This window comes from Anoplopoma fimbria, chromosome 21 (genome assembly GCF_027596085.1).
Source record: "Anoplopoma fimbria isolate UVic2021 breed Golden Eagle Sablefish chromosome 21, Afim_UVic_2022, whole genome shotgun sequence".
NCBI lineage: Eukaryota > Metazoa > Chordata > Actinopteri > Perciformes > Anoplopomatidae > Anoplopoma > Anoplopoma fimbria.
In genome coordinates, this window is record NC_072469.1 from 7,126,917 (window position 1) to 7,154,146 (window position 27,230).

The window sequence follows — 27,230 nt, forward strand, 5'->3', positions numbered from 1 at the left end:
TTGCGGACTGAGGTGTCATGTGGGACAGAGGTGGATGAGGGCCCCAAAGAATGAGAGTTCAACACAAAAACCTCAGAGGTGTTCACTTACATGATATTTTTGCCATGGAAACTTACCGGGTGATTGTGTTGCAGTCAGTGAGTTACGAAACATCCCATGCCCAAACAATGTCCAAACATCTGTGGCAGACAAATGAAATCTGCCTGCCAAATGGCCTCTTACAATCATTATTTGATAACTTTCAGAAATTTCTGTTTATGAGTCACACTGGCACCATGAGTGTGTTTTATCAACAGCCGCTGAGTCTTTGATTTACTAAATTTTTTTCTTAAGTAGCTGTTTATGAGCTGAGGGGACAAGAGGGGACATTTGTCTGCTTCCACAAATAAGAGTGAGACTAAAAGGGAGAGTGACAAAGAGACAGTAACTGGCATTTGTTGCATGTGAGACAGGTAACAATAGCATCGCTAAAGTTAGCGACAGTCACAGCTGAGAGAGCTTCGGTAAAAATACAAGACAAAAGCTGCTGGAGAGATAAACCTACGATGATGTAATGTGGACTTGAATTAAAAGAAAGAGATATTTTATTAATTATAAGCCACTTGGAAATCTGGGGATTGCTGAGTATTGGGAAAAGTTGGATTCTGAGGTGCTTTTGTACCGTGACATTGATTTGATGATTATAATATTGATAAATAACTGGCAAACTCCTTGACTTTATCCCTTACTTCTGTAGAGTGTGACAAAATAACAAACAAACAAGCAGAAATATAAACAGAAAGACATACTTGAAAAATATGTTTACATTACAGTACATACTATACATACAGTTTAGATTCTTACATGTGATAGATTTCATAAATGTAAAAGTTGTTTAAAGGACACAAAATTCCTATAAAAAATGTAAGAATATGGACAAAAACTACAAAAGTGAGCCTGTGTTTACCAGCATATCAGGCTGTAATGCTCATTTGCAGAAGCCTGCACCCATTAATGAGTTGCCCTGCAGCAGTTGACTTGCCCCCCCACACTCTGCTCTCAGCTATATTTATCTCTACCGTCACCATAAAAGGCTGTGACTGCTGCTTGGACACTCTGGCAAGGGCCGATATTATTTTGGTTGTGCAGAAACCGCAGGCCTGTAAGCACCTACCGGGGATATTGAGCTTCAAGTGTGGAATTGGACTATCTTTTCCTTTAAAGCTTGGAGTTTGAGGCTTTTTTGTCCAGGGTAAGTGGCAACAGTTGTGCAGGGATAAGATGTGAGGAGCCAGGTTGTAGTTGTTGCATTATGTCTGTCTAAGCATGATGAGAAAGTGCCTGAATCTTATGTCATGTCTTGCTAGCTGATTTTGCAAGTTTGAATTTGCAATTTCATGACAGGTAAAAGTCTTTTTCCCTGTTGTTTTCTTTGTTTGATCAAGAAAATATTTTTGCCGATTTTGGCTAGAATATATAAATAATACTTATACTGGCATCATGGGGGATGCATAACTTCTCAATAAAATGTCTTAGTCACAGGTCAATAGTTTTATTTCCATCCTGAGAGCTAGATTAACTGTCCATGTTCAATTTTAAACAATATGTTGAAATTAAAGTAGAGCTAGCTTTTTAAACAAATCGACTAATTTCAACAAAAAGTCTATAACTTGAAAATGTCAGTGAAAGTCACAATGAACCCACACTATATAATAACAGTCAATCCACCTGCTCTTGAACACTAACCAGTCACACAGAAAAACAGATAGGCAGCAAGAAACTCAGAAGCTCGGGGCTCGTACCAGGAGCGGCCTGCAGCATGTCTGGATCTTTACCGTTCTACCAGAAGCACCATCGCCACTATGACCGTGGCTACCGTAGCAAAGACACCGAGTCTAAACTGAGCCAGTACCAGACCAGCAGCAGGTATGCTGCCGGCAGCAGCAGCAGCTCCTCCGCCACCACCAGCAGGAGCGGGGGGTAAGGAGGAGGAAGAGTATCATACCGTCATCAATCCACTTCTTTGTCACAGAGAAGCTCCCTTTAACACCATCACCATTACCAACTGATCAAGTTCACCTCCAACCACTTTATTGGATCACTTCCCTGTCACAGCTTTGGGATCATCTTTCCTGGTTTGCTGCCATATTGACACCAAAGTAACCATACTTTTCTCTCCTTCTCTTTGATCATCCCTCACATAGGTCTTTACTCCTTATACTGGTTAAAAAAGTATAAGGAGAGCTTCATGAATTCTGCATGAAGCTCTTTGCATGTAGAAGAGATGCCCTGTTTGCTTCTCTGCATGCTTAAAAACTCTTACCGGTAACACACATATTCCTTAATAACTAAAATGTGTTTGAAAATATGAGTTTTTGTCTAGTTTTAAACCTTTTGTTAGATGAGCTGGGAGGAAATGCTCTGTTATGTAATGGCTGAGTTTTGGTATATACCATGGACTGAAATAGAATTTGACCTGTACATGCCATGTCGGTGGGAATGTAGCTAGTGACAGTTTGTCTGTCTATCGCGGATGTGGCACACGAGGTAGAGCGTTCATCCCGCAACCACAAGGTTGGTGGTTCGAACTCCTCTACAGTCAACATGCTGAGGTGTCCTTGAGCGAGACACCTAACCCCAAAGTTGCTCCCCAGGCGCTTCTTAGCAGCCCACTGCTCCTCCGGGATGGGTTAAATGCAGAGAATTGTTTATTCGTGGTTATTTTTGTTGCCAAGATTTGTGAGTCCCCTGCTGAATACATTGGTCAGCTGTCCAGTGTTTTAAATAGAGAATATTCATAGGGCAAATTAGATTATTGTTAGTGTATGTGACTATTATTAAATGTCAAAGTTTTAAAAAATGTACGGCAACAATAATAAAAGTGGAAGCAGTGTCAAGTTGTTTGGTTTTATAGCTGATTCATCTCTGTGAAGATGGGGATTCAACAAGACACTCAAGAGTTTCTATCTAGTACAGAGCCTGGCAGGTCTTTAAACACAGTGGCTTGGATAGTGTGAACTGGTCGGAGGGCTCAGGTTTTGCTAACGCCATCTGATCTTTGCCTTTACACTCTTGTGGCTGGGCAGCCCACCAGTCACCAAATCTGTGCTGTGGAGAGGAGGATTATGATATGATGAGGATTAAACACTCAGTGTGGTTGCAATAATGTTGTTATGGCAGCGATACTGCATTTATATGGACATTAACATTGGATTTGTTGTATGAAATACCTGGTAATGGATTTCAGTAATGAAACAGAAGCTCTCTTATACGTCATGTTCAAATTCATTGTAATGGGAGTTGTTGCCGCCCTGATCCTGGAAAGTCAAGAGAGTGTCAGTGGTCAGAGTTAAAGGGACAGCGACCCAGACTGATACAAGAAAAGCTGGGGCAGTTGCCCTGTCACCCTTCTTGCCCCCGTCACTTTATCAGGTTCTTGTTATCTCATACCCGGAGCTCCAACCCCCAACTCTCAGAGTGCTGCAGATAGTGTTGCCACGGATAAACTGTGTGGCGTCTGACCTAACACCTAAAATATGTTCTTCACTTATTAATCAACTTGTCATCCCTTTTCCTCAATTAATCTCAATAATGCACAAAGAGTGAGATGATTGATGATGACTTTGGGTCTGTTAATGATTGAATTATTGTTTCCATGGTGCTCAGATTGTCTCTCGTATCAGATGCCCTTTGTTGATTGTGTAAATTGAATCATTGTGGAGGTGTTCAAATAATCAAAACTAAACCACCTTCACTATTAAACTACCCACTGAACCTTAATCTACAACACATCTACCCTGATCTTGGCTTTTGTCCCCACATGTTGATGTTATGTATTCTGGCTGATGGTATGATGGTATTCTATATGTCCCAGACTTAAAGTGTCTTCATATTCTGGGCTGGATTCGAGCAGACTGACCCCTGTACTCAAGAGAGCCAAGCCAACTTACTTGGCTGTGGATAAAGAGAACCAAATCATCGGCTATGTAGTGCCTATCTTCAGGGGCAGGTAATGCACTAAACTGAAACTGCAAAAGAATGTTGTGCATCATCTTAAAAGTTGTTTCAGCTTTAACGGTATGCCTTACTCCACTCATCCATCCCTGGCTCTGATCCACAAATTCGTAGTCAAGAGTTTGCTACGGGATATTTGGAAACAGAGAGAGCGAGGGTGAGGGACACTTCCTCATACATGGCCGGAAGGGATTTGTTCACCAGTGGCCTGGAGATGGAGAGGTCAGAGCAGACCTCCAGGAGGGAGGCCATTCGAGAGTCGGCTGAACGCATCTCTCTGAACAAAAGGGTCAGTTGGGTGAATTCTACATGTAACTCTTTTGGGGTCATAAAGGAAGCTGTTGACTTACAACAACATGGATTACTAACTGATTGTTATCTGCAGTTTAGAATTTAGGTTTTTGTTCTCCTTCATGACGTCACTGATTGGCTTTTCATACCAATGTCATTTTCAATCAAAATGTCACAGACTGGCTTTTGTTACTCATGACATCACAGCAGACAATCCCGGTCATGACCTGACAGATTGGCTCTTCCAACGTCCGACATCACTGTGGCCCATTCTCTTTCGGATATGTTTTTGTAACTTGTGTCATCACAGTAGCCGATTCTGTTTCATAACATTACTTAATGTTTTGTTTTGTATGTGACATCATAGAATGTTTTTGGTTACTTGTGATATCACAGTTGTTTATTTTGTTTCCTGACATCATAGAATAGCTTTTGTTATATATGACATCCCAGTAGACTATTCAATTTCATGACATCATAAAATAGCTATTGTTGCTTGTGACTGTTCTGTTTCGTGGTATTAAATAATGATTCTTGTTACTTGTGACATCATAGAGGAGTTGGTTTCCTCTCTTTTTGACATCATTTTAGGTCATTGTTTTTCTTGAAATCACAGATTGTTCATCACAAGTTGTAATTTTGGTTTACTGTAACATCGCAGTAGACCATTCTGCCTCATTGCATGCAAGTTTGTTTTTGTTACACGTGACAGTTTACCATCATGTTTCATGACATCATAGAATTGCTTGTCTTATGTGAGACATCGCAGTAAACTATTCTGTTTAAGGCCATCATAGAACGTCTGTTGTTACTTGTGGCATCACAGTAATCCTTTCTGCCTCATGGCATTTCAATTGTTGAATCCAAGAGAAGCTTTTGTTCCTTCTGACATCATCGCAGTACCATCCTCTTTCATAATATCACAAATTATCTTTTTTTATCACAGTGGAAAACAAAAATGTAAACGTAATATTGGGCTACATAACAATTATTTTATATGCATAGTCAAACTACTGAGAATAACTCATTGCTGTACTGCTTAGGAACACCAAGTGCCTGTGGTTTGGTGGTTGTTACTACTACTCCTTATACAAGGGAGTTGTTAATGTCCCTGGGTGATTATGTGAAGTAGTGTCCAGCCATTCATTGAGCATCACACAAGCCACAGTGACCCCCTCGCTGTATTTATCTGTCTCCACTCTGCCAGATAGACTCACTACTGGGTGACAAATTCCTCAGGAGATCCAGTTTCTTGAGACACAGAGAAGCAGTGTCCTAATGGTGTTGTCATATTATGTGTTGAGTAACTGGACGCACAACGAGACGGGGCCTCAACACCCCTAACTATTTATTGGACATTAGGAACAACACACACTAAGAACCATAGACTGTATAATAACAAATGTCGCATTTAAAAGAGCAAACATCTTGCATGTTTGAAAAAAAATAAAGAAATGTTTGATTGTTGCTCAATTGTCTTGCTTTGTTTTTGCTTCAACAATGCATTTTGAATTCCTGGTGAAATGATGTGGATATTTGTATTGTTTTCTATAGTGTATAATTGGTAAACGTACAGTAGTCCCGAGTGTTTTAATGCTTAAGTACTGTTCTGTTTGTAGATCCATGAACACGGGGAACACTTTAAGCGCATGAACGAAGACAGCCTGATGCATCCCCCGGAGTTTGTGATTAAACCACGCTCCCACACCGTGTGGGAGAAGCAGTGTGTGCGGCTGCACTGCACTGTCAGCGGCTGGCCTGACCCAAGGGTCGTATGGTAGGTCACAGATATACATCACCTATGACATCACCTCAAATCTGTCCTTTCTGTCCCCTCAACATTCTGCTTATTCGTTTGAACTCTGGGCTTTATTCTCTTTCCTCCTGATTCAGTTTCGTCGTTTTTCAAGTTCTTTCTGTTTCCTCTGGTCTGTTTTCTGTCATGTTTTTCTGCCTCCCACGAAAAGGTACAAAAACAATGTGGCAATTGACCCTCTTTCCAATGCTGGCAAGTATAAACTTGAGAGCAGATACAGCGTGCACTCACTGGAGATTAACAGGTAGGTTAAGACTCCTCGAAATGCCACTGAAACATCTTGTGCCAAAGTTTAATTTCCATAACATGTCACCACCATAATGGATTTTATTAATCCATAGGAAACGTTAGCTTGACTTGTTATCAGTTAGCTAATAGCTCTTCTCATCTTTCTTTTATAAACAGGCTTAAGGCAGAACACTTGCATTTCTCAAGCCTTTTCTCTTGCCAACCAGTAATATTATTTACCTTAAAAACAGACCATAGACTGTAGAAAAGCATGAGATGGAAGTAGTGCCTCCCTTTGTGTTTCTGGAGCAAAAATGTGAAATTTAGATTTACTGCTGTCTGCAATCTTGAACAGTTAGCTTAGCATTTCCGTTACCTTAGAATGAAGCTTTCATATCTACATGCAGAGCTGATCCTCTTCACAGAGCCCGTCACCATGACTCTACAGTAGCCCAGAACGGACAAACAAAGCGCATTTTCACGTTTATGCGTCGGCCACCGTAGTCCTCCTACACATTTGACAAATGGGAGAAGTTTGACTTGGTTGCAACCGAACCCCAAGATGTAAAATCCAACACACTGCACCTGTCAAAAGAAACGGAATAAGTTTTTATATCAAAATTCTCAAAATGTTTTTGTTTGTTTTTCACATTAACTTGAGATAAATTAGTTATTTATTCAAGGGCACAGAACTTGAAGTGACCATTTCTCCAAAAAAACCAACACATAGTGGAGTGAATTAAATGTGTAATAAATTTAAACAGTTGAAAAAAATTCAGTCACATATTTTTATATCTTCTCATATTGCATCTTATTTTAGCCTATTCACTTCTACTTTCAGTCATGATTGTACCCACAGGGTAGAACCAAAGCTTCTGTCTTTATGATAATGTTGATATATCCCTTTGTCCCTGACTAACTTGCACACTGACATGGTTGGACTATGAGACTATTTCCCAGGCTGCCACTGATAACAAAGAGCATGTCTAAACATAGCGAAGACCATCTGACCATTTCAACAGCAGCCAATAAAACTCACAAGGAGGAACATATGAGATTATCTTTATCACATTTTAGTGGAATATGTTGGCTGTGGATACTTTCATGAACAGAGACGCACTCCACCTGGTGCACATGACATCACCAGTGGTGTCTATTTATTACCAGAGTATTCCTGGCCAGGAGTGATGGAACGCTTTTTCAGGGGGACCGCATACTTGGTATTATTTACATGGTTGAGGATGATGTGGGGGAAGGGCACTGTACGCATGAGCCCTTAAGAGAGAGAATGTGTGCATCACGGACATTGATCACCTGATTGCTCTCCTCTTTCAGATGTGATTTTGATGACACGGCGCAGTATCGCGTCTCTGCCATGAACTCCAAGGGAGAGCAGTCTGCATTTGCCTCTGTCGTTGTAAAGAGTAGGTTTCACCCAGTCTTAAAACCATCAAATGCTATAGGCACAAAAAAGCTCCCAAAACTGTTTTGTCTTCATCACAAAAAATGTTTAAATCACAAAAAACAGTAATTATAGCTCACCGTGGATCAATACTATTAGTCTGTATAGTTTCCAATGTAAAGTTATTTTTTTACTAATGTAAGAAACTAATGTACTTTAAGTTGCAAGTCTCAATAATTAGACCCACTATGTGAAACATGGCACCTGTAATTTAATTAGTATGCCATTTCTCATTTTATTTTGACATCTTGTCAGTATAATACTATTCACACTGTGTGTCTGCTGCAGGTATTAATAGTAACTGCTGTTTTTTCCCATAGGGTTCAAAGGTGAAATTGATGAGTCCTTGCCATCACCCAGACGTAAGTGTCACTTTACTATGTATTTGTTTTTATCTTTTATTTGTTTGCTGTATTGCAGAATTAAAGCTGAGTTCATTCATTTATGGTCACCAGGGGGCAGAGGAACAAGCTGAAATACACAGCCTTGACATATGTACTCTTGTTAAGTTGTTTTGGCTAACCTGTTAGCAAGTAGTTCCTAATTTACACATCCAGCAGATGCTGAGCAACATTAGCATTTATTTTTTGCCATTTGATGGATATAAATCACACATTCAGTCTCTTTACAGCTCTGTTTTGGTCTCCACCAACTCTTGAGAAAAACCTCTCTCTTCAGCTGCAAGATTTGTGATTCTAACCAGCAGCTAGTTGCTAACTTTGTCTGTCTGCTGTTTGTTGTTGGGCATACACCGTACAACTGCTTGCAGCTTTATCTCAAAGACATACATGTAATGATATGGTGGTGGCCCGTAATGTGTTTAAAGTAGGTGTCAGCATCAAGGAAACATGGGCAATGGTATATAAACAAAGGACCTTCTCTCAGGACCTCGGTGTTTGTTTCCTGTGTTAAACCAAAAGTCAACGTTAAGTTATTCTAAATTGCGTAGTCTACTTTAGAAGTTACATAACAAATGTAGTATTTTTAACCGTAACCGTAAACTTTTCTTTCTGAAACCTAACCAACTTTAAGTTGTTTCTATGGTGGCGGCCACAATCACCTAATGCGCTGTTATGAGGACGCGGCCATTTCACGTATTTCTGTGTGATGTTGATTATGATTATTATTATTACAATGTTGTTGATTAAAGACCATTTGCTGAAAACATCCACCCCCTGCAGCCGGAAGCAAAGTTAATCAGAGCAGTAACACTGAACAGCAATATTGTGGCTTTAAAAAATGAGCTAAAAAGGCTAAAAAGCTCCACAAAGCAAAACAATTGTGTTACAATGAAAATAACAGTTATAGTAATAAATTGCCCTATTCCACAGAGCTATTTGATAACATTTTATTTATATAAATAATGCAGCTTTAATCTTATCAGTATGCATTTCTTGGTCATTCAAAGAAATCTATGCTATGAACACTACACATGCTGGGCTTCGGCTAACTGCTCGTACATGACTGACCTGCAGGGATGAGTGTGATGTGGTGGGTTTGGGGCTGTGAAGACAGGTGGGTGCTATTGGACTAACAACTTTTCTGTTTCCTTGATGCTGTGGTGACAATGCAGGTGCCAGTACTGAAGGTAACGGGGTCACTGGAATCTGGTTTGAAAAACGTTTTGGTTAACTTGATGATTCCACTGCGTGTCCGTGCATGACCACTCTTGTCTGTGATTGATATTTAGAGTTTCAAGAGGTTCACATGGGAAAATCTACAGATTTTTCTGCATTTATTTGTTGAAAACAATGTTGCAAGTATGCAACCTTGTAAATGTATGTTCTCATAAGGTATAAGGAATGTGCTGTACATTTTGAGAGTACATTTTGTTGCCATTAATTAGCAGATCATTAGAAATAGAATGCATTGCTAAAGGAACAAAACTGATACAAAGTGTTCCTTTATATTTTAGAGGATCTTATTTAATCCTACATATATTGTTAATGTTTCAAATGTGTGAATGTTCACAATACAGATCCTAATTGTATGAATTGAAATGAATATATATATTTTTTTCATTTCAAATAGGATTTTCACGTGTCTGTTATGCTTCACTGTTAAATGCATGATAACAAACAATTTTGAGCACTTTACTTTTAGAGTCACTCTTTTGGTCTGTATTTGTTGCTGTCTTTCATTCTCCACCTTATTCTGTCTGACTGAAAAGTTTCAATCCAGCTTATAGTAGTTTCTGTGGATATGATTATTGATATGATAACGTTTATTTCTCTTTCACAGTGCAATGTTTTGTTCCCCTACTTGATTTGAACACATTCTTTTCACCCTTCCTGTGTGTGCAAAGTGTTTGCTCTGACCCTGCAGTCTCTGCTTTGTCTGTAGATGGCCCAGTGTCCGAGTATGGCATCAACTTCCAGACCCACATTGTTGATAAATTTGGGGTGTCCTTTGGAAGAGAGGGTGAGACCATGAGTCTGGGATGTACGGTCATCATTTACCCAGCGCTGAACCGCTACCAGCCAGAGATCCAGTGGTACAGAGATGGTAAGAAGATGTGGATTATTGTGGATTAAGCCACTCAATTTAAGTGCCTTAAAAATAGTACTTAATTACAGTACTAAAGTAATTGTACTTAGCTACTTTCTATCTGTATCTGATCTGAATACATCACATGCATTATTTTGGGTTGGGATAACTGCATATCTAAAAAGTGTGAAATGATTTGTGAATGATTTTTTTGTCCATTTCTCTGCTTATTCTTTTATGAAGGATTATATTTGTGTTGCCCTCCATCTTTTTTCTCCCAGATGTTCTGCTGTCTGCTTCTAAATGGAATCACATGTCCTGGAGTGGAGACCGAGCCACGCTGACTCTCACACACCTCAACAAGGAGGACGAGGGGCTCTACACCCTGCGTGTCACCACCAAGTCTGGATATGAAACCTACTCAGCCTACGTCTTTGTCAGAGGTGGGGACACCTTCCATCACTTGTCATTTAAATGTTAGATGACTCTCAGATGACTAAATAACAAATACAGATCCTCCAAGCCTGATACTCCTACAGAAGACTCAAAGCTCAGACTCTGATTTATTTGTGGACATGATGACCTTTAAAGCATCAGCAAAGCCTTTTCTAAAACCTCCCTCGAAGCACATTTAGAAAAGGTCCTAAAGCCTTGAGTACTATAAAATATTACATATCTTAGATGTCTCTGCACATACATGTTCTCTGCGAAAAGAAGTTCTCTGTAAATGCAACCTGATTCCTCCAGCTTTGTTTTTGTCGAGTAAGTCACAAAGGTCAAAGTCACAGCAGCCCGTCCTCTGGCACCTGATGACAACACCACAGCTAATTGTCAAAATGTTTGGATGTGAGTGACTGGTTTTAAATAGGATAAACTCTCTGGCATCTGTTTGAATACAGTGGAAAAAGTGGTCAGTGAGAGCTTATCTTTGCTGCCTTCAGAGACAATCTGACCTTTAAAGCTTCAGCTTCTAGAAAATAGATCCTGTTGTTGTCTTTGGTTACAGCTCAGGGTCGCCTAGTACATTACCTTCACTTACAAATAACAACCTTTTCAAGTTCATTCCAGTCTATATTCTGAAGGAATTTATAGAGGGGTTTGTTCAAATATCATTCATAGCCTGATTTATAAAACATTCATTCCTACAACATGGCTAAAATAGTATTTTTTAATGCCTGTTTAACGTATTTTCTGATTAATGAAGTGATGCCTCCCCTTTTGAAAAGTAAATTTTTTGAAGTATCATTTTGCTGATGGTTTGTGGTTTGTAATACCATATGTACACATGTACCCAGTTAATACATGCTCTTACTTAATGATGCAACTATTAGGTGGCCTGGCTTTACCCCTTATGTTTCTTTAAGAGTCACCTCTCTTATCCCCTTTCACTCCGGGGAGGGCTACAGCTAATTCTGTCCTCCCACTGCTGATTGCTGTTGGCTTATGTTTGACTTGAGGTCCAGAAACATTCCTGACATCAAACCCTGCAGCCACATCGTTCAGCAAATGGCACAGCTCACTTTAAAACCACCAGCTACAGTAGAATCAGTTCACTATAATTAAATATTTGGCTCAAAGGTGCACTCAGTAGAGTCCAGATCCCCGCCAGGTGTGTCTGCAATGACTGCTGCTGTACTGTTTGATTGAATTAATAAAAATCACAATCTCCCCCCTTCTAGACTGCAAGCGTATCAGGCACGTTTTTCACAAGCTTACCTAGGCCTGCAAATCAAGAGCGGAACAATTTGTGATATGTATGGAAACAAGAGTTCAAACTGAAGCAGTTGTTGATCATTTGCGGACTTTACCGACATGTAAAGAGTAGCGAGGATTCAGCATTCATGAGGATATAAAACAGTCAATCATTTTTTTTTTTTTCAAAACTGTGAATCAGCACAACCATTAGAAAAACATATTAGATTGATTCCAGTAGTGTGGGAGATTAGCTGTGGACAGACACATAGATGCACACACTCATACATGCATTCACACATACACATGACCAAATACATAATCTCCTGGTGGAGATCAAAAAAACAAGTGTAAGACAGAGAGAGTAAGCATACCGACTATCCTGATGGTGTTGATACCGTTTGTGTTAGATGCTGAAGCCGAGGTTGAGAGAGCTCCCGGCGCTCCTCTGGATGTGCGCTGCCTGGATGCCAACAAGGATTACATCATTGTCACCTGGAAGCAGCCAGCTGTCGATGGTGGCAACCCCATCTTGGGATACTTTGTGGACAGGTCAGTGAATATACAGCTGTGGTCATCTGGACAAAATCCATAAAAGAGTTAAGGGAATGGGAGTGTCAAAGTTTTAGAGCAATGGTCTGTGACATCTTGCTTGTCTTTGTTGGTGACACTCTTAACACTGAAATAGGAACTTCTTATCATGAAAATATCCCCCAGCACACATGAAGCAGCGACAATTTTTTTTTTTTTAAAACCACAAAACAAATTGTATTGATACCACAGAAAAGGGTACCAAATAAAAAGGGGAAAAAGACAAAACTAAATTGATAGAATTCTCTTTAAAAAGTAAAAATATTGAATAAAAACCTAACAAATATTTTAATATGTGTACAGATGTGAGGTTGGAACCAACCACTGGATCCAGTGCAATGACACTCCGGTTAAATTTGCCCGTTTCCCCATCACCGGCCTGGTGGAGGGCCGCTCCTACATGTTCCGTGTGCGTGCCGTCAACATGAGTGGCATGAGCCGCCCGTCCCGAGTATCTGAGCCGGTGGCTGCCATGGACCCAGCTGACCGCGCCCGCATGAGAGGTACTGCAGCCTTTACTGTATGTCTGTATGTCAGTTTCCATTTTTAAAGAGCTCTAATAATTAAGAAAAATAAAAAAGTGGAATAAGAGTCTGGGAAATGTATTTGTTGACAAATACATTGATATAAGCAGATAACAGCTCCATAAAAGAAGCATGTATAAGTCTTTTTTTAAAAACACATTTTATTTATTTGTTCAGGAATGTTATATTGAAGTATTTTCTTCTTACTGAATAGATGTGGTGCGTCATTTTTCAAACTGCTTTTAAGTTTAAAAAGTTAAAAAAATGTTTCCTACCACTACCTTGGATATAATTTTGCATAGAAACATGTTTTCTGTTTTAAAGATGGGCCAATTAATAAATTGTGAACTTAGTAGCAAAATACAGAAATGTTACAACCATAAAAAAATCATTTCATGATCATCTACTGGCTTTTAGGCACCTCTGCTCCGTGGACCGGCCAAATCATTGTCACAGAGGAGGAACCTGCAGGTAAAGAATAAAACATTTTATACCATCATTTATACCAGTAACGTCTACGACACTCGGTGGCATGAAGGTCATTTTCCTGCTGCACGGGTGATGTGTTCAGGGACCTAATTCCTTATCTTTTTGATCATCAGAGGGCATTGTTCCCGGCAGACCTCTTGACCTGCAGGTGACGGAAGCAACCAAGAACTACGTGGTGCTGAGCTGGAATCCACCTGGAGAGAAAGGCCTTGAGGGTGTCATGTACTATGTGGAAAAGGTGAATTATTAAACAGAATTTTTCTCACATGTTACCTGTTAAAGGAAAAATCCGCACTAACACATTGTATCCTTGTCTGTCAGTGTGTCTCGGGCACAGACAGCTGGCAGAGGGTGAACACAGAGATCCCAGTCAAGTCTCCTCGCTTCGCTCTGTTTGATCTCGCCGAGGGGAAATCCTACAGCTTCCGCGTCCGCTGCTGCAACTCTGCCGGTGTCGGCGAGCCATCCGACCCAACTGAGGCCACAACTGTTGGAGACAAGCTCGGTCAGAAAACATGAATGCATGCATCATAACAGCAGGAAGTCACATTCACAGCTTATGACCCAAAACATGTCAATCATTCTGGTCCTCAGATATCCCATCCGCCCCAAGCAAAGTCGTCCCTACCAGAAACACGGACACGTCAGTCGTTGTGTCTTGGGAAGCGTCCAAGGAGGCCAAGGAGTTGGTGGGATACTACATTGAGGCGAGCATCCTGGACAGCAACGTGTGGGAGCCGTGCAACAACAAGCCAGTGAATGGAACGAGGTGAAATGTCTCCTCTTTCTATTTAATCAAGCTTTATGTAGTCCATTTGCTCGATATAAACGTATCATATTTGCAGGTTCATCTGCCATGGTCTGATGACGGGAGAGAAATACATATTTAGGGTGAGGGCAGTGAACGCAGCAGGGCTCAGCCAGTTCTCCCCGGAGTCTGAGCCTGTGGAGGTGAAGGCTGCTATTGGTGAGTAAAACCGACAGTTCATATATCAGTACAACAAGCTAATGCAGGAGTCAGATACTGAGAATTATAGTTCACCCTGTTGTTTGTGTATTCAGACGTAAGGATTAGAGGATAAAGAAATCCTTTTAATAATGTTTAAAAATGTGCTATTGGTGCTGTAGCGTGCATTTCTGAAATCATTTTGCTGTTAGTTAGACTATATTTTGTAACATCTATATATTTAACATAGATAATCATGTTGGGATATATTATGTAAGGAAATTTATATGATATTCAATTTATATTTTATCTTAATTCACACTGATCTGCGCAAAGGTATTTTTACTGAAAAGGAAACAAAGGGCTTCATTCTAGATTATTTTACACCAATGTTTTAACAATTATAGCGAGAAATCATAATTACAGATGCAACAGATACTACTCATGAAAACATTTCCACAAGATTACACAGAATACAATGCAGCACACTCAAATTTATCTTCTTTAACAATTTAAAAAGGAAAAATGAGAAAAACATATAATATAATAACAATATCTTAATTTTAGCCTGTATAAAAGAGAAAAGGTATTCTGGGAAATGTAGGAAACCAGAGCCTGAAACCTGAAGTAGATGTAAGTGAGGCAGGTTAAGCTGATCTCAATAAAAAGAGGAAATTTCCCCACACAATGACTTTTTAAATGCACTCCGCACCAAAGAATGATGATTGGTTTAAATATCTGGCCAAATGGTGAAATTGTCTATAATATAATTGTATGTCCATATTTTTGGAGGAAAAAAACTCTGCAGGAATATCATTTTAACATGATGTCGTCTATTGAGACATGTCTTCAGTTTTTTATACCATCAGCATCTACACCCCCACACTTTCTCCACCATGGTTCCACCCTGTGTCACCCTGTCACGTTATTCTGCACTGTTATGGGCCCCACCTACCCACCACCCAGTCCAGCCACATCCACCCTCCCTCCTCCTCCTCCTCCTCCCTGCACAGCCTGAGGCGGGGTCAGGACTTGTAGACTTCATCTAATTTGGGTCATTGCGATCCAATACAGTGGTTTTCACAAACCAGGCCATTTTCACACACCACCACCACCACCACCACCACCACCACCCATTTCACCTTTCCTGGGCAAAAGTCTTGTCGGCATTCCCTCTTGGTGCTCAAGGTAGCGGCACACACACCTCTCCCAACCCCACCGGTACCCTCAACTTGCACTGAGTTTCTCTGTCTTCACCTCTCTCCTAGCAGCTAACCCGGCAGTGGAATTGTTCTGTTCGATAGTTAACTGAATTTTTAGACAACTGAAGTTGTCTATAAATTATGTATATGTGACTGGGCTATCTGGTTTCAGTCAGACCTGGCAACACTTTACACACACTAGGGCTGAAATCACTCCAATAGTGATATTATATCACAATATGGAAAAAAAACACTTTTTTCCCCTTTTCATCGGAATTAAACCCTTCACACATATAAAACATGATCTCTTAAAACTCATTTTAGATCTTAAGATTCAATTCCAATGAATCTCAATAAATTATAATATTTAATTGGAGCACATAGCGCAAAACAGACCAATCCTGCTCTTTCTGATCTCCTGCATGTGTTCCCTAAAGTTTCTCTGCATTATAACCAGCATAACCTTCAGCCTTTGGAGGTCACTCACTCACTTACCAGCTTTGTTCTTTTCCTTGTTTTCTCTTATGAAACACACTCACTTGCTTTGCAGACAGAAGTACTGATAGTGTTTTCAAGGAACACAATAATTTCTACTTTGTTAAATTACAAATATTGTAATGGCTTGTTATGATTCAACTACTAATAAACTTCATTTACGTTATATTTTATAGAAAAGTTGAAGCTCAAATTTCCTAATATTTAGGAAAAATAGTAAAGAAAGAACATCTAAAACAATTACATTGTATTAATTAGATAATTCATTCAGAACACACCAATTATTTAACCTTTTGATTAGAAATCTAAGCGGTGATGAAATCCATTGGCATTGTTCCTAAAGTACAGTGTTCTTTCATAGAGGACTGGTGCAAAGCCTGCACATCCAGTCATTGCATGTTCTACTTAACACGCCTGCATGTTCTCATAATCCAAAATGAATCCTACTCACCTCCTCACACGGATGTTGGTCATCTTGTCTTCATTTTTCATTCCTGTCAGATGAAGACATTTTACTATATTTGATGTTGTTTCTGTTTCTGCTTCTCTCTGGATGTTTTGCCTCTTTTTTCTTTTTAAAAGCCTCTTTTGCTTTTCTCTGATAACTCCTGTAGGGGGCGGCATCCCTCATGGTGTGTTGCCGGAGATGGGGCCGGGGGGTAACGCGGGCCAACTAACCGAGCACAGGCCACGCTGGACGGGCACGCATGACACTGTCCAGTCCCCCCCTGACACTATGCAAAAGCGCAATAAAGCTCAGGCTGACACTGATGCCAGGCAGGGGGCCCTCACGCAGCCCGAACCCGTGGAGAGCAAACGCAAGGGGGGCAAGAGAGGCAGTGTGTCCTGGGCCCCTGACCTGGCAAAAGACCTGGTCTCAGAGTCTGTGTCAGACTCAGTTTCTGACTCACTAACTGACATAGCCCCAGCTGCACACTTAGACCCGGTCACTGTGGAGGTTCAGGATCAGGCTGTAGCGACAGTCAGTGAGCCTGACGCCCAACAGGCATGTAAGTTCCCTGTAGATGCTTCTGCTAATCGGGAGACAGCGAGGCCCAGGAGAGGGTCGACAGGTGAGCCCCGGGCACAGATGGAAATATTTTGTCGAAAACAAACACGCACACTTCTCTTTGATAGAGTCTTTGATACTTCCAGCCCCTTAGTTAAGATCAAGCCAGGTGGAGCGATGGTTATTCTGCATCTAAAAGAAACCCCAAATGAATTAGCATCCATGAAAATATCCCGCCCTGACCTTACAAGTAACAGAATACAGATTTCTGCAAGGTTCTACTTTTACTTTTACATACTTTTGATGTATACTAATCAATAAACAGTTGGTGAAGTTCTCTACTGGTTTCCTTCTCTTTAAGGTAAGTCACTGTAAAACACCACCAAACTTTAACTCAACACACTCACGCTTGTCAGTAGTTTTCCTGGCGACCAATTTACCCACAATCCCCTCCTCAACTGGGTGGCTCAACATCAGTCACCATGCACCTCAGGACCTGCCATCACATTCAGTACCCAGCGCCCTTTAACACATACACACAAGTATGTCATGGCAGGAGCCAGCTAATCACACCCTGTGCTTCAAAAGTGGGTCATCCAGCCCACACAAGAGCAGGACACTTGTGACCCGAGACCTTTTTGGTAGCGCACTGTGTAACTCCTTCAGATGTCCAGCTCTGGGACACTTTGACCAACTTCTCACCCCTAAAAAGGGGAAGAGGGTCAAGTTCACGTGACTATTTGTGTACAACAGGTCAATTTATTATCACAATGTTACATGATCCTGCTTTTGGGGAGACCTTTTGCTCACAGTTGCTCTTTCATCCAAGTCACATAAATCACTTTTTCCTTTGTTGTGTCATTTCTTACCACACATTTGATGTAATATATAACTATTTTCCAATGAAATATAAAGGAATAGTTTGAAGTTTTTGGAAAATTATGCTTTTTCGCAGAGAGTTGGATGAGACGATTGATAAGACTCCCTAGTTTGTCTGTTAAAATACGAACCTAAGCAAGATTAGCTTAGCTTAGCATAGAGACTGAAAACAGGGGGAAACAGTTAGCCTGTCTCTGTTGAAAGGTAACAAAAGATACACATATCTTCTTTTTTTAAATATGTTGAAAACCAAAGTGTAAAAGTGACAAAATAATGAGTTTTAAGGGGGCGTATGTTATTAGTGTGTTTTTTACACTTTATGTTTTGTATGGATTAAACGAAAAAGAAAATACATTCTTATAAGTGGGCTTTAGTAGACTACTTTTTCGGACAAAGTCAGGCTAAATGTTCCTTCCCTGTTTCCAGTCTTCATGCTAAGCTAAGCTAACCATCTTCTGGCTGTTGCTTCATATTTAGCATATGGACATGACAGTGGTATCGATCTTTTCACCTAATAGTAAGTAAGCGAATGAGCATATTTCAAACTGTTCATTTAAGCAAATCATAATACATAAGCCTGATATAAAAGGTTAAAGGTGCTATTGTGTTGTACAGTAGGTTTGACTATATTCTTTTACAGCAGGTATTCGCCTACTATTGTCTTTAAACTTTTACACAATCCATTGGTGACTTCAGTGATGCTTTGGCTATGGAAGAGAGTAAGTTGTAATGCAGCCAATACCTGCTGTAATTGGAAACATTTTCAATAGTGGGACACTGAAGCTTGTCAGCATCAACAAAGCTCCAATACAATACACAGAACAAAAAGTTCCAAAAATCAATCATTATAAATAAATAAAAGCAGCTGGCCGGAGGTGTAAAAATGAGTTTGGGAATCAAAAGTACCGCCTCATTGTAGTGCTTCAGTTTCCCATTACATCACCCTCCTCCCCTCCTGAGGCATTATGGTGTTAATATGCGTTTTCTGTCATCTCAGCCTCCCCTGCTCCACCCTATGGCATCAGTGTCCTGGAGTGTGTGTGCGACTCCATGGTGCTGGCCTGGAAACAGCCGAGCTTCATCGGCGGTGCTGACATCACCGGCTACTTCGTGGACTACCGTGAGGTCATCGATGGCGTGCCGGGGAAGTGGCACGAGGCCAACATCAGGGGTATCAGCGAGAGGGCTTACAGGGTAGGATAATAAGTTCAACAACCCAAATACAGAGTTAAGTTGATATAGATGTTTAAAGTCACTTTATGTCCCTTTGTCTCCAGGTGTCTGACCTGAAGGAGAACAAGAAGTACCAGTTCCAGGTGAGGGCGGCAAACATGGCAGGTGTCGGCATCCCTTCACTTCCCAGTGACACTTTCCTGTGCGAGGAGTGGACCATCGCCGTGCCAGGTTGGTTATTCATCACACATAGAAGATGTTTTCATGAACAGAGCACTCTTTTTAGAACATGAACAGAACAAGAAAAGGCTCACACATATAGCTTTGTTTCTTAGAGATATCTGAGTTTCCTTTCCTCCTTGAAATTAATCACACAATCCACATATATTACAAATATTTGGGCTGCCCCGTCCAGTCAACATTTTTCAAGATTTATTTTGTTATTAGTAAATTTTAATGCTTTTTTCTCACTGTATGACTTATTTCCAAGAAACTAATCACATCTCTGGTAAATACAAGATTCAAAGTTTATCTTTTGCATATTTTTTGTGGAGAAACTCAGATTAATAGATCTGCTGATTAAATCAACTAATCATTTAGTCCAAAAAATCATATGAGTGCTAGTGGACTAAGACTTTCTGTGGTCAAGGTTAGCCCTAATAACTAATATACCAAAGCACTTTATAGAAGTTGTACAGAATATTTAATGTTACATTTATTGTTTCAATAAAAGGCGGGACCAAGGCATTGTTTTTCTGCGTCTCGCTAATGTAATGATATTTATTTATTTGTTGTGGAAGTGCACTGCACTTTAAATTCAGCAGCATCAAACAAAAATGTGCCAAGTCAACCTCTAAAGTCCTAAACCTTTGGTTTCATGTCCTAAACGTAACCTTTCCTCCTGCTCACGCTGTGATTGGCTGCACATGAAACAAGAGAGAAGCATGTTTCCTTTTTCTGACTCCATGATTGTTTATTGATCCCTTTAATATTAGTAAAACATAATCAGACTGACTGATCTGCAGTTTTTAAGCCTTTGTGTGTTTTTGTGGTTTTTACCATAGGACCTCCTCATGACCTGCAGATCAGAGAGGTGCGAAGCGACTCTTTGGTGTTGCTATGGAAACCACCTGTGTACCAGGGCCGCGACCCGGTCAACGGTTTCTACGTTGACATCAAGGAAGCAGACGCACCGTTGGAGGCGTGGAGAGGAGTCAACAACAAGGCTACTGAGAAGGCGTACCTGAAGGTCGCCATCATCATGAGCACTTCTTTTTACTTTACATGTGTGACAGCAGCTGGTGTGATAATCACAATGTCTTTCATTTTGCAGATTAAGAATCTGAAGGAAGGAGAGACGTTTGTGTTCAGAGTGCGCGCTCAGAATAAAGCCGGCGTCGGACAAACCTCCGACGTGACAGAGCCGGTTCTAGCTGTCACCAAACCAGGTATGAAAAGAAAAAGTTTGATTGTGATGAACCGGTGGTGACAAGCTTATTATTACAATATACCGTCTCTGAATCTCAGGCACCAAGGAGATAGTTGTGGACGTTGATGATGACGGTATCATCTCCCTGAACTTTGAGTGCTGTAACATGACGCCCGACTCCAAATTTGTGTGGTCCAGGAATTACAAGGAAATCACAGATCCATCCCGCCTGACTTTGGAGACCAAGGGAAACAAGTGAGAGGACTTTATAAGTTGAGACTCTTTGATCAACACACCAAAACTCAGTATTCTTACTAGTTACTCTTTTTCCCTTCAGATCCAAAGCTGTTTTCAACACTCCTGCGGAGGAGGACATTGGTATATATTCATGTCTTGTCACCCACACTGATGGTGCTTCATCCAGCTACACTCTCTCTGAAGAAGGTGGGTTACATAAATACACGTTTCAAGAAGTTAATAAATAAAAATACTGAAGTATTCTGCTTTATTCTTTAATAATTAATAATTTCCTCATATCTTTGTCAGAGTTGAAGAGGCTGCTGGAGGTCAGCCATGACCACAAATTCCCCAGTGAGTGTATTAGCACTTAATCACAGCTGTTTTTTTTTTAAAGTTTATCATGAACTGGACTGTTTTTTTTTTTAACTGGCTCTCACTCTTTCTTCATGCTAGTTATTCCCCTGAAGTCGGAGTTGGCTGTGGAGCTGCTGGAGAAGGGCAAAGTTCGCTTTTGGTTGCAGGCGGACAAGATGTCAGCTAATGGAAAAGTCGATTACGTCTTCAACGATAACGCTCTCTCTCAGGGGGACGTAAGTGAACAATTTGATGTCATGATGCATCTAGGAATTTGTTTTTTGGAGTTATGTTTTATATTGGGGAGACGAGTTTAAGAGGTGCTGTCTTCGTTTTTGTAGAAATACAAGATGAACTTTGACAAGAACACCGGCGTGATTGAGATGATCATGGACTGTCTGACTCCGGCAGATGAGGGCACCTTCACCTTCCAGCTGAAGGATGGGAAAGCTACCAACCAGTCCAGCTTGGTGCTGATAGGAGACGGTATGTTCAGTCAAACAGTAAAATAATCCTAATCACATAGTTTTTGAAGATTGGTTAAGTGAGTTTAGTCTAGTTTAGATACCATTTTAGATACTAAAACTCATTGGGAATCAATACTTTTTGGTATAGAATTATAGATGTTTATTTTTTATCAGTAGTTTGATTGAGATTTAAACCCAATTTAATTTCAGTTTGTTACAACTAAGTTGATTTGTTTCCCTTTTTTTCACAAGTATGTCATAGCTCTGTGAGAAAGAGACCTGTAAGCGTTTCTGCTCAAATTAACGTTAAATGAACATTACCTAAAAGACCTATAATTCATTTTTCATTATTAAAACCACTTTTTTGGGGTTAACCTAATTGTACCGAAAGAACAGGACATATACTATTTAAAAACATGCTTCCCAAAAAATGTAGCTACTTTAATGACGATTCAGCCGGTTCTAGGCTCTGATTGGATCATCCTAATCTGGAAACACTGATCCAAAACTACATTCATATTATCACATAATTTAACAGCAACAACAAACAAGTATCACATGGTTAAATATCACGGTTAGATTAAGTGTTGTTTTGAGCCATACAATGTTAACATAGTTTACTTTTTTTATTTGCAGTGTTCAAGGAGCTGCAGAAGGAATCACAGTTCCAGATGAAAGAATGGGTCAGAAAGCAAGGTATGGGTGGCTGCATACTCGTGTATTAGTCATGTAATGAGAGCTGCAACTAATGAGTATCATTATTGATGAATCTGTTGCTTATTGTATTGATTAAACAATTAGTTGTGTTGTCTAGTTAAATATTGGACTCAAACGATTAACCGCCTATCAAAAGAGTTGCAGATTAATTTTTTGCTGATCAATTAATCAAAAATCAACCAAACATTTTAGCTCTACTGGAATCTCTGTTTATCTACGTTTGCATAACATGATATATTTTTTCTTTTTATAACTGCCATGTTTGTTGCAGGTCCTCACTTTATCGAGTATTTGGGTTACGAGGTGACAAAAGAGTGCTGCGTTATACTGAAGTGCAAGGTGAGACAGAACTTTGAAGGTTTTTTTATGCTGCGCTCTTTTAAAGACAAACTGTGAGTGTTGATTTAATCACATCCATTTGTTGTGATGCATTTCAGGTTGGGAACATGAAGAAGGAGACTTCTGCGCTGTGGTACAAAGACGGACACCAGCTCAAAGCGGACGAGAATCTCGGCTTCACCGAGGGAGTCCTGAAGCTGGAAATTGCTCAGGTAAGAATTAGGGAAGGTGAGAAGTGTGAATGTATGTATATATATATATATGTATATTTCTGTCACTGAATTCATTTGCATATATGAATGTTAACGGTGGAATCCTTTCTCAAAAAATATATGGAACCTTCATATTTTATGGGCATTTTCCCCTCAATGTTGGTCCACAACGTCTTTGAGTAAGTTGGAATAGGAAATGATCAAAATGGAGTAAAATCATTTACATTTGACTAATTACACTAAAAGGTTTTGGAATAAATAACAATAATTTATTTTCTTTAAAATAAATTGGACATATCCTAATAATAATTCCTAACAATGCCATTAAATTAATTAAAATTTTGGATACCATCATAACTTTCTCTCTCTCACTGTTCTGTCTTCTTCTTCTTCTCTTTTTTAAGTATTACATTTCATTGAAACATCTCACATCTCTTTCCCATCCCATCGTATCGTCTCTGAATGTCTGTCCGAGTGCCATTCAGTTATATGACACCCTACAGGTGGTCATATAAACATAACGTAACATGACATAAACGTGATGTCACATGTGTCCCATTTCAGCACGACTCCCCTGCAGACAGAGCAGACTATGCAGACGATGTAATCTGGAGGACACTAAAAGTTTGGAACAGTTATCTGTTGTCATCACGGTCCAACAGCCATTTCTGGTTTTGCTGCTGTGCCTGAGAATGCTTAATTTGATTATTTGTTTGTTCGTCTGTCTGTTGGCTTTTTTGCTTTTATATATGTGTTTTCTGCAGCACCAGTAGCAGAAGAGAAAAGCTTGCCCTCTCAGATGAATACAAATTATATTCCTTGCTCGTTGTTGTTTTACAACTGAATTTGATGTTTCCTGCTCTCTGTCAGATTTCCAAGAAGGACTCTGGTGTGTACGAGGTCGTTCTGAAGGATGACAGAGGAAAAGACACTTCCACATTGAATTTGAAAGATCAAGGTAACCTTTTGAAGTCACACACTGAGATAGACATAATAACTGGAGCAAATATATCACTTACGATGATCAAATCTGTTCTTTTCAAGGTTTCAAAGACTTGATGAATGAAGTTTTCAGTTTTATCGGTAAGAAGATTGAACATTTTGTCCACATATTAAACATTTTGGTACCCGATTCATTTTAAACTTGTGTTTTGATTAAAAAAAATCATATTTGATTTGCAGCCAATTCCTCCACTCCACTGAAGATCACAAGCACAGATCAGGGCATCAGACTCTACACCTTCGTCAACTACTATAATGATTTACTCCAAGTGACGTGGCACTACAAGTATGTTCTGTGTCTGAATTGCTATTTGTGCAAGCAATTGTTTACATTTGTTATCAAAATCCATTAGTTACAGCAACACAAACTAATGCAAACATCTGTGCATTGTTAATTACACTTGAGAGTAAATTGCAAATAGTTTTACAATAGCAAAATATTTCATTGCTCTGTCCATCGGTAGACTTCCTCATGTTTCCGTGTTTCCACGTCTGTGTCGTCTCTCTGACTGACAGGGATTCAGCCATCACCTTCTCTGACCGCATAAAGAGCGGTGTGGTGGGAGAGCAGCTGTGGCTGCAGATCACAGAGCCCACAGAGAAAGACACGGGCAAATATGCCATTGAGTTCCATGATGGGAAAGGTGGCCTGAGGAGAACCGTTGAGCTGGGCGGTCAAGGTGAGACCTCCAGCATATTTGAAACATCTCTCTTAGCCACAAGGACTGTATTGTACTTGTATTATGATTTCATGTTTCTTGATGACCTCTAATAGACTTCTTGTACTTCTTTTTATAAATCAGATTTCTTGTTTTGCATTCACTTTATCTTACACAAGTATTTATGTTCAAATACAACCTTTTTTTTGTTTTGCAGCATTTGACGATGCTTTTGCAGAATTCAAGAGACTGCAGTAAGTTACTTATTCCTCCATAACTATCATATTATTATAGCTTCATGTAGCTGCAATCTGCAATTCTTTGAGTGATTTGAGTAACTACACAAAGAAGTTGGCATGAAGATCACTTCTGATTCTCAGCACATTTCAGCTAATTCGTGTTCCCTCTTTCTTTCTTTTCTTTGCCTCATCAGAGCTGCTGCTATTGCAGAGAGAAGTAAGTGTTTTTTTAAAGTGACTTTTTTTCCATCAATTTTAAGGTCTCGTGCTATTGAATCATCAAGAAGAAAGACCTGTCTTTTTTTTGTTTAGAATTATGTATAAAAGCTGCAACTTGGATTTTAACTAAAAGACAGATCATAAAATTCTTATTCTTTTCTAGAAAGTACTGTTAACATATTTTTTAGATTCCACTGATAGTAGTATTAATATTCCCATATACTTAAGGTCCAAACTGGTGGTTTTCTTTAAATTACCATGTAAATAAAACGTATTCATCAGGATTATTTGAAGTTAAAATGTTTCCTTTCAGGTCGTGCTCGGGTAGCAGGAGGCCTGCCTGATGTGGTCACTATACAGGAGGGCAAGGTAAACAGTTTCAGCTGATTTTATGTGGCCAGCACCTTAGACTGCACAATAAGAGACTAACTCTACATGCCTGAACATTATCGTTATTACTTTATAATTTGATGTGAGTGTGTTGCGTGTTATCCTCTTACCAGGCCCTCAATCTCACCTGCAACATTTCGGGCGACCCCTTGCCGGAGGTCACCTGGCTGAAGAACGACAGGGAGATCACGTCCGACGACCACTGCATCCTCAAGTTTGCCTCAGGCAAGTTTGCCAGCTTCACCATCACCGGCGTGAACATGGCGGACTCTGGCAAGTACAGCATCCTGGTGAAGAACAAGTATGGCACAGAGAGCGGGGACTTCACCGTAAGTGTCTTCAACCCTGAAGAGGCGGGCGGCAAGAAAAAATAAAAGCGGTCCAAGTCTTGTCGTAAATATGTATAAATGGAAAAACTCTGGAAAGTTAAAGGAAAGAACCCAACTTGAGGATGTGTTAGATGTTTTGTGTAGTGTATACAATTATCTCTAGAGGTGCTAAATCTGCAATGAAATGTCATAAACAAATCAGAGATAAATGCAGAGTGTAGTGAAGAGTGGTGACTTGAAATTATAATAAGCATTTGGTCCAATAAGAACAAATCTTACATCCTGTCCACTCAAAAATGTTACTGGTGCAATTTTAGATTTTGTTTGTGTAAAGTTGCTGCGTGCAGAGAGGCACATGTTGGTCTGATTTAGGAGAAAAATTAAACATTACTTGATGAAAGAAAGCCAAAGATATAGTTTAAGACGTGTTGTGTTGATGGGATGATATTGACGATAAATCACACAGAAGAAAATCATGAAGTTAGTGTGCAATGTCTATTTAAAAGCCAAATGGTTTAACATGTTTTATCCCATTTGCTGCAAATCATGCATACTTTACTGCCAACGAAAGCACCCATTAATGCTAGATTGATCCATGCATTTTACTTGATTTTATTCAAATATGGAAATCAGTTTGACTTAAAACATTCAGCACAGTATTGCAGTTTACGAGGAGACAAACACACTGTTAATTCATGGTAGGCTCTGCTTTGTAAAGTTAAACAGCAGAAGTAAACACAATTTGTCGCAAATGGGCTGAAACATTCATTGTGTCATTTTATCAAATTTCACATTATGTCCTGTTGTATTGTTTATCACGGTCATTTGAATGTTGTGATCATGACATCACTCCCATTGTCTGCCTTCCTGTAGTGGAATAATGTTTGTTTGCGCACTGTCACTGTTGTTATAATGTGTTTCACCATTGAGATGAGATCCCCTTCACAGTCATTAATGATGATAATGCCTCCTTTATTGTGACGATACTGATGCCACTGTTATGAAGTCTGATCACTGTTCATTAACAGTGGTTATTGCATCACTTCCTTTCCCCCTGGTTCTTGATGAGACTAATAAAAACAAGCATGTACTTCCCCACTTCCTCCTCCTCCTCCTCCTCTTTGAGTCGTCTCACTTTGGTTTGAACACTCCACCCTTCACTGTTCACTTTCTCGTTCCAGTTGACTCTGTCTATTTTCACTCCCACTCACCATTTCTGTAGACCTGGATCGCCAACAGATCAATCACCAGCATGGAGACAATACCGCTCTCTACTGTAAACAATCCTTTATTTGATTTGATGATGCTCTAAAAGAAAACACACTTTAAGATGAGCACAAACAGATGAGACAAATCA

The 27,230-nt window shown here is 39.8% G+C and overlaps 1 protein-coding gene across 1 annotated transcript; it reads left to right on the top strand.

The window, feature by feature from the left end:
• Positions 1-1,798: 1,798 nt before the first annotated feature.
• On the top strand, positions 1,799-26,965 carry myom1b (myomesin 1b). The gene is made up of 37 exons (XM_054622623.1): positions 1,799-1,959; positions 3,854-3,988; positions 4,108-4,282; positions 5,904-6,061; positions 6,252-6,344; positions 7,664-7,752; positions 8,111-8,152; positions 10,134-10,295; positions 10,559-10,720; positions 12,380-12,521; positions 12,864-13,063; positions 13,502-13,555; positions 13,687-13,811; positions 13,895-14,078; positions 14,168-14,342; positions 14,419-14,540; positions 19,102-19,298; positions 19,382-19,508; positions 20,342-20,526; positions 20,611-20,725; positions 20,805-20,961; positions 21,044-21,150; positions 21,253-21,297; positions 21,400-21,536; positions 21,642-21,786; positions 22,404-22,463; positions 22,756-22,823; positions 22,922-23,035; positions 23,600-23,659; positions 23,906-23,993; positions 24,080-24,118; positions 24,218-24,323; positions 24,554-24,717; positions 24,914-24,950; positions 25,130-25,152; positions 25,468-25,523; positions 25,658-26,965. Exons 1-37 carry the CDS (start codon positions 1,799-1,801, stop codon positions 25,916-25,918), a joined length of 4,470 nt encoding a protein of 1,489 aa, XP_054478598.1. The 3' UTR covers positions 25,919-26,965.
• The last annotated feature ends 265 nt before the right edge of the window (positions 26,966-27,230 follow it).

What these genes read in the sequence shown, in the direction of transcription:
- myom1b (XM_054622623.1), top strand. Translation starts at nt 1,799, where the DNA reads ATGTCTGGATCTTTACCGTTCTACCAGAAGCACCATCGCCACTATGAC. An exon ending in CACAGAGGAGGAACCTGCAG is followed by an intron (nt 13,556 to 13,686) that starts GTAAAGAATAAA and finishes TTTGATCATCAG; the next exon opens with AGGGCATTGTTCCCGGCAGA. An exon ending in CTTGGTGCTGATAGGAGACG is followed by an intron (nt 21,787 to 22,403) that starts GTATGTTCAGTC and finishes TTTTATTTGCAG; the next exon opens with TGTTCAAGGAGCTGCAGAAG.